The 19,401-nt window shown below is 39.5% G+C and overlaps 1 protein-coding gene across 2 annotated transcripts in view; it reads right to left on the bottom strand.

The window, feature by feature from the left end:
* Nucleotides 1-528: 528 nt before the first annotated feature.
* The window catches only part of LOC111223664 (neurabin-2-like), a 30,719-nt gene continuing 11,846 nt past the window's right edge, over nucleotides 529-19,401 (bottom strand). For both annotated transcript variants that reach the window (XM_022747893.1, XM_022747894.1), the window contains 10 exons: nucleotides 14,633-14,765; nucleotides 13,356-13,476; nucleotides 12,713-12,817; nucleotides 12,202-12,337; nucleotides 10,098-10,241; nucleotides 9,900-9,953; nucleotides 9,571-9,702; nucleotides 8,302-8,399; nucleotides 8,101-8,197; nucleotides 529-7,047 (listed from right to left, as the gene is read on the bottom strand). In XM_022747893.1, coding sequence (XP_022603614.1) covers nucleotides 6,994-7,047; nucleotides 8,101-8,197; nucleotides 8,302-8,399; nucleotides 9,571-9,702; nucleotides 9,900-9,953; nucleotides 10,098-10,241; nucleotides 12,202-12,337; nucleotides 12,713-12,817; nucleotides 13,356-13,476; nucleotides 14,633-14,765 — 1,074 coding nt within the window. In that variant the 3' untranslated portion in view covers nucleotides 529-6,993. The remainder of the gene's footprint in view (nucleotides 7,048-8,100; nucleotides 8,198-8,301; nucleotides 8,400-9,570; nucleotides 9,703-9,899; nucleotides 9,954-10,097; nucleotides 10,242-12,201; nucleotides 12,338-12,712; nucleotides 12,818-13,355; nucleotides 13,477-14,632; nucleotides 14,766-19,401) is intronic.

The raw sequence follows: 19,401 nt of genomic DNA, 5'->3' as shown, positions 1-19,401 counted from the left end.
GACATTTTTATGCCTTATTATACTATGTCGTTTTTATGACTTTTTAAGCATTACTATAGTATGATGTTTTTTTTATGACTTTTTATGCCCTACTATACTATGAAGTTTTTATGACTTTTCATGCCTTACTATACTATGACTTTTAAAAAATGTTTATTCCTTACTATACTATGATGTTTTGATTACTTTTTATTCCCTACTCTAAGACATTTTTTTTACTTTTTATGCCTTACTATACTATGATGTTTTGATTACTTTTTATGCCCTACTCTAAGACATTTTTTTTACTTTTTATGCCTGACTATACTATGTCGTTTTTATGAGTTTTTTTGCCCCTTGTGCAAATCAGACGTCCTCCTTGAAGGCAGTAGAGTGGGATCACTGAACTCTGTACCTACTCTACTACTCCAGTACTCTGGACATTATAGTTACAGAGAAGATAGTAAGAATACAGGTGCATAAACATTTGCGAAGGAACACACACAAAGTCAATGAACATGAAAATAAAGTTTCTTCTCTTGTGTTTTGTTCAACATATATTTATTTATTAATGCTGACAGACAGGTATTGGTTCAGACAAACATGGTGGCATCAACTGTAGAACAGAACCAGGCAGAGAAGGAAATCTGTTTCAGACCTGAGACACTCTCAAAGGTCGCTCAGCTTACACACTGTCAGATTGTCCTGCTCACAGTGTTTGGCACCGCTCAGTCCATGATCACTCATTTAGCATACCACATGACACCTAATTCTGATTTAATCAATCTATGAGAAGAAGTCAAGCCATGGGTTAATATTATAAAAAAGTGCTAAAATGCCATGGAGTTTGCGTGTTGAATCATAATAAAACGATGCAAACGGAAAATTCCAACAAAAAATTATTCTAAAAAAATCGTTTTAAATACCATATTTTCTGTAACTGAACATTTTCACCAGTTTTTCCAGATTCTTAAACATTATATGAGCACAAGTCTACAGGCATCTGTTCTACTAATCCTATTGGCTCTGGCTGTGAAGTGTTTAAAGACTGGTCACCAGTGGTTACAGGACAGAGTTTTCTAGTTTTCCACCCTGAGCATCAAAAAGCCAGTCATTGCATCAACAAAGTCAAAAGAAACTAGACTTGTCAGCAGGTATAACGGGGTCCAAACACCTTAATGCAATTCTGACCAGGAGGCTCATCAACACAAGGGGAATAAGGAAGCTGTGATAATAGGGTGCTGGTGGTGGAACACACGTCTGTACACTTGGACAGGCTACTCTCAACAATCATGAACCTTTAACCCTGAAGCAAGGCACTAAACCCCATCACCTGCTCCTACAGAGCTGCTCAGAGGCCACCAGTGGGGCAATGGGTTTTGTAAGACAGTTCCCAGAATGCAAAGCAGGGGAAAGAACTGAATTTAATAAATAATTAAAACATAAGAAGTAATGAGAAATGTCATGGAGAAAGGCATCAATCTGTCTACAATCTGTAACAATAGGTAAATGCTGTAGTGCTACAATCCGTCAGTCATGGCAGTTTGTCTGTAATCACTGGTGAACACTCTTTAAACACTGGTAACCCTTATTTTGTTTTTTGTTTTTAATGCAGGTATGAGCGATGGGCAGACATGATGGGCAACAACTGTGACAGTCAGCTACAGCTAGCACACACACATTTGAAGGCTTTGTAAAGGCAAAAGCAGCATGTTTAACTAACGAGAAAAAGTCATCATAACAAGGCAAAGTGATCACTAACTGTGTTTAGATATTAAACCCAAAGTGACCAGGACTTGATTTGGTGATGAAACAGCAATTATACAGCTCGCGTCGGTTTGACATAGAGATAAAACTGTAATAAAAATAATAAAAATACTCAAGTGAGTCGCCTATGGCTGATTTTGATTCCTTTAAAAATGCTCTCTCTCTAACAGGATGATGTAAACATACTGCAAGTTCTAAACAAATACTTGGTGCTTTTAAAAGAAAAAAATGTTGTTATGTCTGATTCAATATTGCATGAAAACATGACCCTTATACTGTGAGTCTGGAGTTGCTCCTCCTTGTCCTGTTCAAACATAATTACATCAGGACAGGCGAAAAGAATGCAGCACAACAGAAGAATGAGATATCCATTTGGTTCAAATTTCTCATATTCCTGTTTGTGACTAAATAATTCCCCGACACATTTTATACAAACTACTTCCTGTAGGTCACAGGTATCAATTCAGACACTTGAGCTCAAACAATTTGAGAGAAACTTGCCATTAGAGTTGGGGTGAAGTCTGCTGCGGAGCTGGTAGGGACAGATTTGTCAACGCAAAACAAGCATGGAGAGCAAATACCTCAACATGTAAAGGGACAACAAACAATGATTCTAGCTAACAGTTTGTAAGTGTGGTAATGCAACATTGATTTCAATTTTAATCACAAGCAGAATTGCTTTATCCACATATATATTTGTGATTTGTTAAAGTTATTTTGTGTTTGCAAGATATTAAAACAAACATTTTTTTTTTTTTTTTTAAATAGTTTAAACAGAACTAGTTTACAGCCATGCTAGCGGCTCTGTTCTGTACTTGGACACAGTAGTGAATTTAGCTAAATACTAATGTTAGCATGCGATTACGCTCACAGTGATGATGCTAACATGCTGATGACAGGTTGGCAGGATTCAACTTTACCATGTTAATACAAATAGAAGTCTACTAGAATGCTCATATTGGACAAATCAATATTTTTTCTTGACCTGATGGTGGCACTACATGAAAAGTCAGAGGATCACCAAAGTTATTAGGCTTCATCCTCTGGCCACAACGAATGTTCCTACAAAATTTCATGGTAGTCCATCCAACAGTTATTGAGATACGTCAGTCTGGACCAAAGCAGTGGGCCGACCGACAGATAGACTGACACTAACATGGCTAAAAATAACATGCACTGCACAACATGATTTTGTTTTTGCGAAATTTGATCTCTGCTCTCCACGCAGACCTAAAGTTAATTTTTTATGTCCTTAACTTCTCTGTATCTTACAACAGGGGTAAAACTCTCAACCAAAAATGGTTGAATTCAGTATTGATTAAAATTAGTAGCCTAATTTATTGTTTCTAATTCAGCATTTTCAATGGATGCAACCTAACGGGAGCTTGCCAGCAAGCTGTATTGCCTTGATTAACACATTCATGAACTCACAATAATCATGGTGGTGAATGACACTAGAGCAGCAAAACACACAACCGGGCCATTCAAAACTTTGTATAAATTACTTGTGTTGCACACTGTCTTACTAAGCACCATTTCACCATCATCCATATACCAATATGAACTTCATATATGGAACATCAAACAGCCATCATCAACTACTGGGTACAGTCAAATCATCATCAAATAATTAGATGTATAACTGTCTAAACATACAGACTGTACTGTTACCACAGAGTCACAGTTCAATCCCTAACAGTCAATATGTCCATCCTCTATATAGAGAATGAAATAAATTGCGATTAATTACTGTTTCCAAAGTGACAATCTAAGTGGCAAATTTTAGGTGCAAGCATTTTCAACAACTTTCTTTGTGCTGTGTGTTTTAAAACTTCTTGCAACTTATTGAATTTATCTGATCGAATAAAAATATTTGTTTGGGATAAAAAAAGAAGTGTGTAGATGACCTTTCATGACCACATCAACATATTTGTATTCAACCTATATTTGGACTACGTCAGGCATATATGTATCACTAACTTAATTCCATTTTCTAAAGTCATAATACTGGCACTGGGACATTTTACTCTCCTCCTAATGTAAGATGTGCAGAGTGTGTTTACATGCACACTGTTTTCTGAATAACACTGTAGCTCATATCCATGTGAAAGTTGTTAGACAAACATTTCTCAGAGGCAAAACTATCCTGATACGTTAGCATAGAAAGGCTCCGCTAGCTAACTAGAAAAGTCAAATACTGATTGAAATATCAATAAAAAAAAAAACTTTCATTCATGACAATTGTATATTACGCTTTTGGGAAGCCTGTAGGCTAAATTAGCATGTATTGCTACAACCAAGTTTGTTCAGTCTAGGCTAGATGACCTAGATTACTTAGTAGAGCTCTAACAGTCTGACTGATAAATTGGCCGATATGAAATCAATGAAAGGCCATAATAATTTGAATATTTCACTAGTTTTGACATTTAACTCCTTCTGAATACATAACTGAATTGAAATTGAAATATCATTACATTTATATCAGTGAAATATTTTACTTTGAAATCTATTCGTCTTAAGGTATTTGGTTTGAAATTTGTACAATTGCAAAAACTTAGATTTTTTTCAAGGTTCACAAATTCAAAATTCAAGTGTCAAATATTCCCAAAACTCATAGTAAGTCAAATTCAGGTATAAAAGTTTAAGTCAGGTCAAAAAAATCAAGTGGTTTTAAAATGTATTGGTAACATTAAGACACTAAAATTTAATTTAAACTAATAATTTAATTGAATTTAATTCGACATTTAAATTTTAACAGTAGGTAGAGGAGCTGTTACATTTCAATGTTACATATTTAGTTTCTTATATAATTACGTTTTTTACTTTTTTGCTCCCATTTTTCCGCCTGGCAATTTATTGGCGAGGCTTTAACACGTATACTAAGTATCCAGTTGTGGTTAAAACTTCATAGTTTGGTATAGAGTTGAGTTGCTTACAGAGAAATGTAATCATTATGGCCATGGGCAATATTATTAGTTAATATTAGCTGATAAGTAACAGGAAGTAATAAGTCTGAGGTCACGTAGAAACAGTATTCTCATTAAATACTTTGCAGAGCGCTGACAAATTTATTTTCCAACTGTAAAATGTGTCAGGACATATCTTGATCACAGTTCTTTCATAACCAAATCTCCTTTTGTGGAGCTCCAGGCTGTACTTTTGTCAGACTCATTAAGAGGATGACTCATGCAGCTGTTGCTCTGAGTTTACCTTGTGTTCCTGGAGAAGTCTGGTAGGAACAGACAGTCATGAGTGAATTTTACCTACAATATTTCATATGATTGACTGGAACTGTTTTCAAGACGTCTGTTAATCAGCTATGGATTTGCTATGTGTAAAAATATTTGCAATATTTAAAGACCAAGAGGGGACCAGGGATGGAACCACCGAAGAGAAAACATCAACTACAACTACTGAAAAACTTCTAACAGTTATTCTATTGAAGCTACTTTTCAAGGTAAAACAACATATCAAGTACAGAGTGACAATCAACAGCATCAGCTGTTAGTAAAGGCTCCTTAACTGTATTTATGTAAAAATGAGAATACTGTCCAATACATTGTGATCAGAACTCTCCAATATCACTATCTGGCACAAAGATCTATCATTGGTTGGGATTTTTTGTCTCTATGGCTCCACCCACTTAAATTTAACTCAAACATTGAGATTATTTCTGAAGTTCTGCCTCAAAGAAATGTTTGAACAGCGGACACTAAAACATTCACGTCAGGAGATCCTGATGTACATATCAGATGTTTCTCAATATAGGACGTTAGTGACTATTCTCACTTTACCCTGCAGCCTGAGTGCAGGAAACTATGCAGCAGATGCATAGTGGAAGCTGCACACGAAATAGCCTCATAACACTGGTATATTCAAGTGAGCATATTCAGTTTTTTTTGTGATCTGGATAAGAGCAAATTTCTGAAAACAGAACGCAACGTTTCCCTGCACCAACTCAAGAATATAGTACATGACTATCCCGAATAACAGGATGTTGGAATGCATGTAAACCCACAGATACTGTAGTAAACACCAACAAATATACACCATTAGAAGCTCTATAAGCACATATTAGACTATTCACACCCTGTCTGCCACTGATGTTGAGAGAGAAGAGATGAAACAGACTGAATCTGGGCTACTGAACCACTCAACCTTCCACAGCAAGACGTTACCACTCCCTCATTGCACCGCTTTACTCACCGCTATCAGACCCACTTAATTGCTTAAGCCATTTAAACACTTTTAAATACATGTATAGAATATATACAAACAGTATGCCACCAGTTCAGACCTGAAATGCACGCTTCTGCCTGATTCCTTCCATCACTCGCAGAGAATTAGACTGGAAAAGATAAAACAAAGGCTGGGGGCGGGGCGTTCTTCTGTTATTTACCAGTTTTTGCCACTCATCAGAAATTTGTCGGCCATTTTGTTTCATAGTTTTCATAGTGTGGTGGCTATTTCCTTTTCAAAGTTAGTTTTTGTCATGGTGTGTCATCACTACAGAGGTTCCACTTCAGAATAAGAGTTGTGTCTTTAAAAATGAGGTGGACACTTAGTTCTTGATTTCGAATGACCCAACGCCATGTAACAGAAAAACACGTTTGTCCTCTTCGTAAGAATCCAGTCCAGTCCCAAAAAAAATTTAAGAGATGGTTCAGCGACCACGCAGTTCAAAAGAAGTACAACGACAACAAAATGACCTTCGTCCTTTCTTGTTTTGTTCCCATTTATTCTGCATTTGTCCCCTCTGTCACTCTATAAAGCACTTTGTGACGAGCCTGTTTATTAAAAGCGCTTTTTTTAAAATAAATCTGAATCAATCGCAGAGTCCTGGTACAATACAGTTAATGAGGAGAGGAGAAGTGAAAACAGATCATCCATAAATGATGTACAAGTTGTTGAATGTGGTTTCCGTGTTGATTGCCAAGCCGGTTGCCAGGAAGACACACAAGGAGGATTCTGGGTATTACAGAAGGTGCATTCTGGGATTGGTTATTGACTGACGGAGCTCTAAGCTGCTGGCAAATGGTAGATGAGGGATTGCTTTTCCTCTTTGTATGTCACCCTCCTCGTCCTCTCTCTCTTACAGTTGTCATCCTTGATATTCTTTTTGTTTTCCCCCGCCGTTCCCTGTCTGTGCAGTAAATGGTTGATTGGAATAAAATACAGCCCCGGTCAGAATGAAGGCAGAGCTCCTCCTCTTTGAGTCACAGAAAGGAGGTAGGAAGTAGCAGCAGTCTAGGAGGGTTTGGGAGTCTTCAGGGCATCCACTTTGGTCTCCAAGTCTGTAATCTGTGGAAACAACAACATAGTGGATGATAACTAAACACATATGAACTATATCAAACTTTAAAAGTGACTTGTTTCGCCATTAAGGGCTCAGTGCATTTTGGGGGTGTCAGGACACGTTTAGGATCAGAAAGAATACGTTATAGCTGGGCATGTTAGAGGCTGTGACATTCACGGCGCATCACGTTCATTACTCTCATCTCCTTTAAATGCAGAGCTTTCCTTGTCATGATGTCACTATTTAGGAAACCTGAGGAAACTTCTGGTTGTCCAGGACGTGGAGAGTTGTAAATGTGAATATATATGAATATGCAGCGGCTCAGACGCACTGATGAAAGAACGTTTTGTTTCTTTACTTTACCCTAACATTTCTGACATTATGAAGAATAGTCATCACAGTAATACATACAATAATCTGTAATTAAACAGTGCTGTAAGTAAAATAAAAGTGTGGTCTTTTCATGTTGATTTTTTTTTTTTAAATTTCGGAAATTATTTTAAAAGTTTCTCACTTCTTTAAAAGTAACAGTTCTATTCTGTCTGGAGACATCACTAGAAATTTGAACCTGGACAACCTTTATCACATAATGTTGCTCATCGCAGCCACATCACACTGTGGAGCTCCAGGCTGTACTTTCCCTCAGACTCATTAAAACGATGATTCACACACAGTTGATGCTCTCAGTCCCCTGGTGTTTCTGGATAGAGACACCAGGAGAAGACTGGTAGGAACGAACAGTCATGACTGAGTTATTCATGTTTTTCATGGGAACTGTTTTCAACGCGGCTGTGGATCAGCACCGGATTTGCTATCTGAGAAAATATTTGCAATATTTAAAGACCAACAGTAGACCACTGAAGAGAGAACATCACCCACAACGACTGAACACAAACTTCTGACAGATAAAATTGTCTTCTTTGTAACTTGGGTAAACCAACTCTTACAAACCAGGGGAACCCGTTTGGATAAGCGTTGTGCTTCAAGCTCCGTGTGAGAAAATGCAAATATAAACACAATAGAAAAACAAGGTGAAATTAGAAGTGTTTTTTATTTACCTTTTCCTGCAGGTTGTCCGTCTCTTCTTTGTGTGTTGCCTCGCTCTCTTCTTGCGCCCGACGCTGTGCTGTCTCCTTCTTCAGGTACTCGATCTCCCTATAGTGCACACACACACACACACACACACACACACACAAACACATTAAAGTTTTGGTATCATTTACTCCTCTCAGACCTTTGTTTTGTCCCTCCTTCCTTACTTCTGCTGGTATTCTTTGATCAGTCTCTTGGCTTTGCTGTATTTCCTCTCGAGGGTTTGGTACTGAGCCTGGGTTTCTTTCAGGTGTTCATCCACCGCCTGGAAACACACGTGCACACACACACACACACACACACACACACACACATACAGACACTGTCAGTAAATGAAAACAACTAGTTTCTGACAGACTATAAACCGATCAGTAGGGCTTTGGCACTGATTTCCTGATTCAATTCGATTCTAACTATGTGTCTCATATTGTCTCTATTAAGCAACTCATTAACTGAAATTACACATTACTGTCAAGTTGGAACAGTATGGACAATAGGGACAGTAACTGATACACACAAGTGGAGAAAGTTATGGCTTGTTTGGGCATGGAACAGCTTATGAGGTCGGTAAATTTTTATCTTTCTTTATAGCTACAATATTTTCTAAAGCTAACCACAGGCAGCGCCAGGACGTCACACCTGGGGAGACTACAAGTCAGCAGTTCTCAAACATTATGAATTTGTGGGGGAGCGGGTTGTCTTGGGTGTGCAGTGTTTGGGTCATACAGCCCAGGTGCAAAAGGACGGGATGAGGTGAGCAGAGATATAATGGTCTGGTTATTATTAAACGTGTCAGCCAGTCACACCTCTGGTCTCAAAGCGCTGACGACTCAACAAACTGAAGAATCGGCTTCTGTCTTATGTGGTCTGGATGTTGCAGAGCTGCACGACTTGAACCCACAACAGTTGATTAATAGCAATAGAAATGATGAACAAAACGTTTGGTGAAGCTTTTTATAGGATTCTATCAATCTAATGCTCTTTCAGTCTTTCTTCTACTGTATCTCAGGTCGTAAACGCTCAAATCACAGCAGTGTTTGCACCAACACCCATTTCATAAACAGGAACCATGGAAAAAAAAAGAAGGGTGATGACGCACAGGATTAATGAGCTCCAGTAATCCGATGTCCCCGGTATGATGCAGAATACTGAGCTCTGACTGACCATTCTGTGTGTAGAGGTGTGTGTAGAGGTGTGTATGTGTGTGTGTGTTTAGTCTGTAGCAGCTTGGTGTCATTTTCAGATTTAATCGAGGTAAACACGGTGGATGGTTGTGCATAATGGCAGTGTGCCCTGGCGTGGCACTTCTGAAATCAGAAGATTTAAGATTTATCAACATGTCTGTTGTCCTGCTGTAAATAATCAGGAAAAAAAAACAAACCTTCGATTCATGAGTCACCTCCTTCGCTTTCATTGTTTATTCTCTAATAAATTACCTTACACAGGGACTGTGCCTCCATCCAGTAGCCCTCCAGTTTCTCCATCCTCTCTTTACTGTCCCGGATGTTTTGCTCCAACTGAGCGCGCTCCATCCGCCAACGCAACTTATCCTGCTCTGCGTGAGCCAGCTGGAGGTGAGGGGGTCAGCGAGGGAGGGAGGAGGTGGCATGTGGGAGGTAGAGCAAACGTTAAGTCATCGTTCAGCCAGAAAAAGAACTGATGTTATGCTAGTGTACATTCTCCACTGCAATACAGTATCACCTGGTTATTTCAGTGCATCTCATTTCTGCATGTTAAGATTGGATTGAACGTTAAGTTGTCTTACCTTTCTCTTTAGCAGCTGGATCTCCGCCTGGGTTACTGCATGTTTGATCTGGAGCTACAGCCACAGACAGAGAGTATAAAAAGAAAGATGAAAACCAAGATGATAAGGCTAAAACTGGGGAACAGATAAACTACGAGAGAAATAAACGAATAAAACAATTACACTCAGGATCTAAATGATCGAAATCACATATAATACCTCCTTGAATTTGTGGGCCAGCTTCTCGGGGTCCAGCTCCACAGGAGACAACATGTCCTGGTTCTCCGCCAGGTCGAAAACCTCAATGGAGTTTGGAAACACAGGACTCATCTCCTCCTCTTCGTCTGTCGCATATTCACCCGTCTGCAGGCAGAGATGTGGATAGATAAAAATAAAAAACATTTTAATAATTGCAATACTTTCTAAATATTGGGTTTTTATTTGAACATTTTTTGTATTGTGCATTTGCTTTCTTGCCGAGAGAGAGATGAAAAAAATACCACTCTCCTACGCATGATGTAAATATGAAGCAGCAGCCAGTTAGCTTATCTAAGCATCTTTCTCTTAACAAAACAGGGAGAAAAGGAATCAGAAATCAGCCTACACACACCAATAAAGCTAACATGTCTTACATTTTGTTTCTTTTCTGTACAAAAACAAAATGTACAAATGACACATGGCTTTACCGTAGTGTTAATGAGCTTTTGAAGTGCTGGTAGGCCGATTTTGTCACCTTTGTGCTAAGCTAAGCTAGCTGTTTTCACCATTTCCTGTTTTGGTGCTAAGCAAACCGGCAGCTAGCGTTAGCTTGAGAGTGGTATCGAGAAAGTATTTCCCAAAATGTCAAGCAAATTCCTTAACATGTAACTTGAGGATAACAGCGATATCAAACTCCCAGTTCCAGTCCTTTCTCCCTTTATAAGCTGCTGTATAATTTAATTTGAAGGAGCATGTGTCAAATAAAATGGTATAAATGGCAGCTAGCCTGAAGCAGACCACAAAGGTATTAAACAAATGAACTGAAAGAAGAAAGCTCTTGCTGGTGGTTCAGACTTCACCTTCTGAAGTGTAACCACCTCCCACTCAAAGGTTCAACACAATCGATAACAGTCTGCCAATCATTTGTCTTCTTCTTCTCCTCTACATTACAAAATAAATGATCTTTACATTAACTCATGTCTGTCCAGCTTGACAGCAACTTGACTGCTGACAAAAATGCAGTAACGAAAATGTAGTATTGCACTTATATATCATTCTACTCTACTCAACGACGAGCTAGCTTTCTGACTGCATCTGCTATTAGGCAACATCAAACCCGACAGCATGCCGTCTACATCAGTATCCTCTGCTGAATCGTTCACTCACAAGTCCCCCGACATCGTAGAAGAGCAATAGTAAAATCCTGCAGCCCTCCTTTAAATGTATATATTCTACATTCAGTGTGCACTGTGAATTATTATGCGTTATAACCTACATCTAATTTATGTAATATCATATATTTTTATATGTTAATTTATGATTTGGTCGGATTCTTTGTTCGTTGATTTTTAAGTAGTTCAAGAGTTTCTATCGTGAACTCTTTGGGTCATCTTTGGACAGTGTTTATGTTGTATAAATATCAAGACAGACGGTGGTTGTAATCCCTGTTTAGATGAATGATGAGCTGGGCTGCAGCCAGGATCTGAAGGAGACCGTTATGGGTAGTAAATGTGACTGTCTTCAATGCTAGCTATGGTGCTGGACTGGTCATAAGGAATGGCAGCTGTTCAGTTGCACTGGAATACCTTATTTAATGTCTAGTAGAATTTACATTCAATTACATTCAGAAGAAGTAAATATATTTCAGTGGTTAAGTGTAATATCCTTTTCATGGTTTTGAAACACTCCAGCATTATGTGGTTACTGTTGTAGTGTCTGACTGTGTGTTACCCTCTCTGGCCACAAGATGGAGAAGTTGGACTGAGTTGGAAACTACAGGCCACGTGGTGACATACAGACGACATTTTGTCATACACACACAGAAAGACACACACACATGTACAACACAATGTATCTTTCTCTGGTCTCTCTCTCTCTCTCAATCCTCCCTCTCTTGATTTCCCGCACCGAATGAAAACTCAAGCTGACACAGCAACATCAGCTGAAGATGTTCTGAGTTAATAAATGTGGCTTCAGAAAACCTGCTCCATAAACACACGTCTGAGCACCTGAGGATTTTTTTAGGTCTTGTTTTATTCAGTCTTGTGTATGTTTGTGTGACACTGTGTGTGTGTGTGTGTGTGTGTGTGTGTGTGTGTGTGTGTGTGTTAGACGTAGCATGTACCTCTTCATCATCGTCCATGTACTGTTTGTATCTCTGCTCCATCATCTCTCTCTGCCATCTCTCCTGTTCCAGAGTCTGCTGGATCAGCTGAGCCACTTCGCTCTGCTCCCCCGGCTTCTCTCGGCCAATCACAAACCTGGAAAACATTCAACACGCACCAGTAACAAACCTGAAAATATTCAAAATCCGTCAATCAAGTTAAAGAACTCAAAACACACAGTTATGAATGTGAGAAGTTCAAACACAGAGCAACTGTAAACCTGAAAACATTTCACACCCTCAAATCACAAACATTAAAACCATCAAACTGCAAACCAGAGCACAAAAAAATGCACACAACACAAACCTGAACATTTCAGCACATACCAAAGAAAAACCTGAAAAATATGCAGCTTATATCACAAATCTGCAAATAAATACATTTCTTTTTGTAGATTTAGCAAATCAAATGATCTATTAAGGAAAGAGAGAGTAGTGTGTGTGTGTGTGTATATATATGCGTGTGACAGACCTGACAGTGCCGGTGGTGTTGCGGAGGACGGAAGCAGCAAAGCTCTGAGTGACGCCGACGAGGCTGGTCCCATCAACCTCCACTATCAGATCATTCACCTGGATCCTTCAAACACACACACACACACACACACGGAGAATTTACTCGAGTGGAAACAGAGGAATGGACGGAGCACTGCGTTAAACATACATGGTTATTTCATATTATCTACACATGGAGACAAATATTGGAGGTTGCCGCTTGGATTTTTCCAAACACCCAGTTGAACTTTAAAGTATTTGAAACCCAACTAAGAAGAACGCTTCAAAAAACTACCAATGCCTTCGGCCGCGTTCGTCTGTCACATGATCATTGTCTCGTAGGTCGTACTGGTTCCTCGGGAGTCTCGCCTCCAGCCACTCAGTTTATGCTAAGCTTGGCTAAACATATCTCAACCTCCGTCAGTCTTCCCAACTCACTCTGATAAAGACGGCAAAGAAGCGTCATTTCCCAAAATGTTCAATTATTTCTCGACCATGCTTTTTTTTTTTTCAGTCAGATTTCTACACGTCATTGATAAGACGATTGATGAGATAAGATTGATAAAGAGCTCCTGTGTGAACCATGTATAGACAGACTGTGTTTAGACAGCAGAAGACCTTACCTGCCGTCTCTCTGCGCAGCTCCACCCTCGGTGACCGTCTTAACGAAGATCCCCAGTTTCTCCAGACCCATGTCAGCTCCTGCACCCATACCTATGATACTGATGCCCAGACCATCACTGTCTGAGAGACAAACACACACACACAGACAGAGAGAGAGAGACACAATATAAATATTGAAAATGAAAGTATTGATGTGTATCTTGAATTATAGTATTATAGTATAATGTCTCAGTTCTTTCTACAATGGAAATCAAATGTCAAAATTGTCAAAAAGTTCCTACAAATGTGTTGCACTTGCAGGTTTCTTTGCTTTCAGCTTGTGTCCAGTTAAACACCACGGCGTCTGGAGACTGGGCCGTTCTCCATCATGTGAAGACTCCGTCTAGTTCTTTTATTCTGTTTTGGCTCATAATCTTGCAGTAGGATGAACCTCTAACCGACCAGTCTGTCTACCTCTGTCACAGTCCTACTTCCTGCAGTACAGTACTGTCCTAACAACGCATCGGAGGGTGAAGTAACACAGTTTGTTCCGGCGCTGCCTTCATGCAAACAGAGGGGTTTGTCAGCAATCAACACGTAGGAATCGTTTGCATCAGCTTTCTTTATTTACTTCCACCGCTGCGGGAAAGCTGGACGTTCACTGATTCTTTCATCTCTGAAAAATTTACATGATTCTTCTGTTTTTTGTTTTTTTTAAATCTTTTTTTTTCTTTACATTGGGCAGTTTACCACTTACCTTTTTTAAAGTCAATCACTCGACTTGAGCTGCTAAAATTTAAATAAAAACTGGAAAAATAAGGGTGTTCTAAAACTTTTGACCGGTAGTGTATATCCTTATTCATAAGAATCATATTATTACATATAATCAGAAATATACATTGTATAGATTCATAGATCACTGCTCAGTAGACTGATGTATTCATTTGTGGTTTATCCATATTGTACCCTTATAGCAAGTGTGCTGCGGCAGCCAAACCAATAATATATTATGTCCATTTTCTATTTTATTAAACATTGGTGAGTATTACAGTTATTATGCTGTTCTGAGAGCAGCCGTCATGGATGGTTGCTGGTTCAAATCCATTGCCTCTAGAATTACTAGTTGCTAATTAGGCTAATCCGCGCTAAATTTAATCCCATAAAAGGATAATGGAGTTGTCCGCTAACAGCACCCTGTCAGTTATTGTGTGCACATGTGTGTGTGTGTGTGTGTAGTTATATAAGAGGCTTGACTGAGTGACTCTCAATGATTGTTAAAATGTGTGTGTGTGTGTACCTTTCTCCAGCTCAACGGGAAACAGGTCCAGCTTCTCGACTCTCTTCTCCAGCTCGTACTCAGCCGAGGCCGCCATGGGGTCGACATCATCGTTACGTCGATCATAGTCTTCGTTAGAGTAGGTGGTAAAGACCTACACACGGGGCAAAGATCAAAGGTCAGATGGCCTCAGTCTCTTGTTGCATTTTTTGCATAACTCCTAATGACCTGTTATACAAACCAGTGGTTTTCTACATAGTGAACAGGGGCATTCAGAAGGTTCTAGCTAACAATGACAGTCACACACACTTCCCATGTTTTAAACAGTTGTACAGTGGTTCTTCATTGCATATCATTAGCACACATGTGCTTGTCAGCCAATAAGTGACCTGTAATCAACCAGCTCTACTACCTCCAATAGCTCAAATACCAGCACTGTCAGTGTGGCAGCACGTCTCCATTTGACCGCAGGGATGTTCAGAGGCTGGAAGAGGCTCCATCCCACTCTGGCAACTGCACATTTAAAAGACTGGACCAGCAGCTGGTCTGCAGCAGTTCGCACTTATATTCCATTAGAAGGAAGAGAACGCAGGAGAATAACCTACATGATACATGCAAACAGTAGAGATCTGCAACATTTTCCCTCTTCACAAAATATAGGTATATATTTCAGCTTTTCCCTCTTCCCAACTCTTCTCCCGCTCTTTATCCCCCCCGCCCCCAAATCTCCTCCCAAAAAGGTCAGGCGAATCTGTCTCCCTGCTGACCATCTCTGTGATCACGTGGCTTGGTTTCCACAGCAACCACAGGCTTGCCCAGCATGGGTTTGGCAGGGGCACTGATTTGCTCTCTCTCCCTGTCCCTGTCTGGCAGATATGCTAATGTGTGTGTGTGTGTGTGGGTGTGTGTGTGTGTGTGTGTCCATGTGTGTGATATACATAGAGACACAGCCAAAGGCTTCTATGTGTAGGAGGTGCTTGTTACAGGATTAACATACCCCTGAATGTAGAAGACAGGCATGTACACACACACACAAACACACACACACACACACTCTGACAAACAGGGTCTGAGGGTGTGATTGTTAAACTCCTTCCTGTTGTCATATTTCCTTCCTGTTGAGTAACTTTTAAGCTGTGCCTGTGCGTGCGCATGAAGCTTCAGAGCGTTCCCAGCAGACATCAGGAACACACAATCCCTCAATCTCAGTCTGAGACCGGTTTATTTTACCAACATCTGTTCACATTTTGCCTGGTGGGCAACAATAAAAATATTCCCAATCACCTGTTAGTAGTTCCTGTGACTTTGACACTGAAGAAAACATGATGATTCTCAGGTAAGTTCTGGAGTTATTCATTTGCAATGTACATACGAAATAATGCAATCAAATCAAATTGAATATAAAAATATGTTTAACATGGCTGTGTGTTTGACACATTTATGACGATTAAGTGTCAGTTTTAGTGTCAGGTTATAGCAGCATAACTGCCTCCTCCAGCTGAGTCACAACAACTTCTGCTGCTGTAAATGTTGATAAATGGACGCAATAATATTAAACAAGCATTTCATGGCTTATTTGTGACAGTTTGCAAGTGTTTTGACTTTTAATATGTGTACATGGTATGGGGGCATCTGGGGGTCTAAGAACTGAAACAAACTGACCCGGTTTACAAACACGGCCTGTGAAATTATTGGGAGGGAGCAGAAACAGCTGGAGTGTGTATAGAGACTGCAGATGAAGCAGAAAGCTCGTGTGTTATCCTTTGTATCCATTCTTTAAAAGAATTCACAGAACTGCCCTCGGGAAGACGCTGTGGAGCCGCAACAGCAACCAAAAACATTTACATAAAGTCCTTTATACCAAGTGCAATGACTTGTGACTCGTAAACATCATTCACACTGGAATCATGTCCATTTTTGTTGTCTGTTCTGTGCGTGTTGTTCAATAAATATCATCATTATACGATATTTATGGTGTATATACCATTTTCTTTTTCAGATAACTAGTCTATATCATGCACCTTGGCTTTATTTTGTTGCTGCAACACTTTGATTTGATAGTAGGTTATAAACGTCACCATTACTGAGCTGTGAAATTGACAATAGTTCAAAAAGTTCAAAATGAACAAATCTATGTGCAGTGAAATGCACTAAACAATCAGCACTCATCAACGACACAGCTGAACTGGAACTGAATTGGTGGAAAAACAAGATATGGACATTATAAAAGAGGTCAAATGTCAAAAGCACTTGGGAGCATCAGGTCAGTGTGTGAGTGCCGTTTTCCTGACACAAGTCTATAGAACAGATCTCGATAATAATAGATATGTAGTTTCATTAGAAACATTGCTATCAACACTGGCTAACAATAAGTACAACCAATGAACACCAGGGCCTAAGGTAACATCTTTAAATCAAGTGAACGTAAAAGGCATTCAGTTTACAGTGAAATAAAACTGAGGAAAGCAGCAGCTCGTCATTTCAGTCACAAGACTGACATCAAGGTTTTATGCTTTTATTGCTACAATAAAATGCATGTTAGCTTGGCTCTGCTCATGTGATGCTCTGGAACAAATTAGCTTAGCTCCCCTTGCAGAGCCTGAGATGGACAACGTTTGATGAACATGAACTAAATGCTAATAATAATAATAATAAAGACGTCCACATTTTTGATTGAGAAATGTCTTCAACGATGAATTGATTATACAGTAAAATGTTTGTCAATTAATTCATTCAAAGCAACAAAACAAACAAAAACAACAACTAATCAATACTACACTTGAACAGTGAAGTCAGTGTTCAGATTGAACTTTATTTATCCCCATAGGCACTTAACAGCATAAATAGACTGTTTATTGATTCAAATATGCCAGAAAGGGGCATTAATGACTTGTTCTGAACGGTTATATATAAACACAGCCTTCTGCATCCTGACTTTAAGATGTTTGAGTGGACTGGATCAAATACAAGGTAGAAGAACTTTTTCTTTTTTTTTTTTTTTTTTCTTACAACGCTGCCTCTTGAATGACAGCCTCTGCATAATCTGGCCCATCAAACACCAGCCACTGCTCCACTGGGCCAAAGCCAAGCCACAGAGAGCTGCAGCAGGAGGCAGGGTGAACCTCCAACAACGAGGCTGTGCTGCCTCTCTGCTCTCGTGGTTCTTTGTTTGTTGCTGCGAGTTGTGTCTTGACTCAAGGCCACATTAAATTACAACCAATCAAACACTCTAAAGAAAATTCAGGTCATCACATCAACAGCTGGATGGTGGGAGTGAAAAGTGTCTGTCTGTTAGACAGTAATCAGGACATCTGGGCAGGAGGGCTCACAGGCTCTCAGTGTGGCCTGCAGCTGCTGTAATGACTGAACACATTTTAGCACCAAGTGTCATGTGTCTATGTGATGCTATAAGTTAAATCTAAACTGAGGGGTTATGCCACAATAACAAAAAACAACAGTTACCACATAAGCAATGATAAAGAAACAAAAAAAAAAAAAATGAAATAAACACTGCAGCTAAAAACAGAAGCAGGCTAATCCATGTAGGCTGAGCAGTGAATTAGCCTGAGTCACTACGGTCAGATGGATGTCAGACAGGTAACTGCATTCAACGGCAAGGCGGTTACTAGATAGTATTGTCCCTCAGGTTTTACGGGCACGAAACACAGCTTTACATTAGAGGAGCATTAACCCATTTTAAACAGAGATCCCACTTTACTGGCTGACTACCAAGAAGTAGCCTGACTCATAAAACCCTGTCAAACTGCAAGTTGTTTGTTTTTCACTTTGGTTTTTGTATGAATTAAAGAAACAAAATACAAAGTGTTACTACAACAGAAAACAACTTATTTATTAACTATTTTGATCAATTGTCTAAAGGGGCTATTTGTTAGTTTTCCCGTCCGTCAAACGTAATCTGTTGCCAGGAGCAGGTGGAGGTGATTGTCGCTTGACAAGAGCTTCGGTCATCGTTGTGTTTACAAGACTAGAGGTTATAATACTCCCTCTGAGCAGCGCTACGTCTTCAGGGCAGATTAGAGGCTACAGTGAGTTACTATCAGAAAGTGACGAGATGAGCGTAGCGCGTTAGCATGCTAACTTCAGTAGAAAAAAAAAAAGATGTGATAGAAACAAGAGTTACCATTGGTGTTTGTTTCCACCTCTGGACACAGCTCTTGGTGAGTAAAAGAATAAAGTTTGATGCTGAACTCACAACAATTCTTCTAGACTGGTCAGTAAACAGCTGTTAATGCTAACGTTAGCTATATTGTGCCTTTCACTATTTTATAATGTTTTATAGACTAAGCTAATAATCAATTAAACAAAAGATTAAGATAATCATTCGTTGTGCAGCTTAGATGGATGGGGTTCAGTCACAGTGGCCATGTAATCTGTAACTGTGTACCTCATACTGTTTGTCTCGAATATGTCTAGATTTTGTCACTTCTTTGCAATGTAACAAGATTTTCATTTTTGTAAATTCAACTGAGCGAAGTCGAGGTAATGTGATCTGACTTTCTTTTGCTTTTCAGCCACCAACAAATCTCTCAACACGTAAAGGTGGGATCGGTGTGAAATGTACATCCCACCTGGTATTGACCACGTCAGTTTTGGTGACACGATCTCTGGATTTCTGGCCAAGGTGCTGATCCAGGGAGCTCCTGAGACACAGGAGCTGTCGGGGATTCACCGTTATTCATGCTAACGGGCAGGGCTCAAGGCTCATGGGATATGCTGTTTCAGTCATCTTTGCCAGATTGTCGAAATGGACCGAAAACCACTATTGCACA

The sequence above is a fragment of the Seriola dumerili genome, unplaced genomic scaffold (genome assembly GCF_002260705.1).
Source record: "Seriola dumerili isolate Sdu_G_001 unplaced genomic scaffold, Sdu_1.0 BDQW01000113.1, whole genome shotgun sequence".
Lineage (NCBI taxonomy): Eukaryota > Metazoa > Chordata > Actinopteri > Carangiformes > Carangidae > Seriola > Seriola dumerili.
The sequence above is the reverse complement of the archived record's forward strand: the minus strand, read 5'-3'. Positions and strand labels throughout refer to the sequence as shown.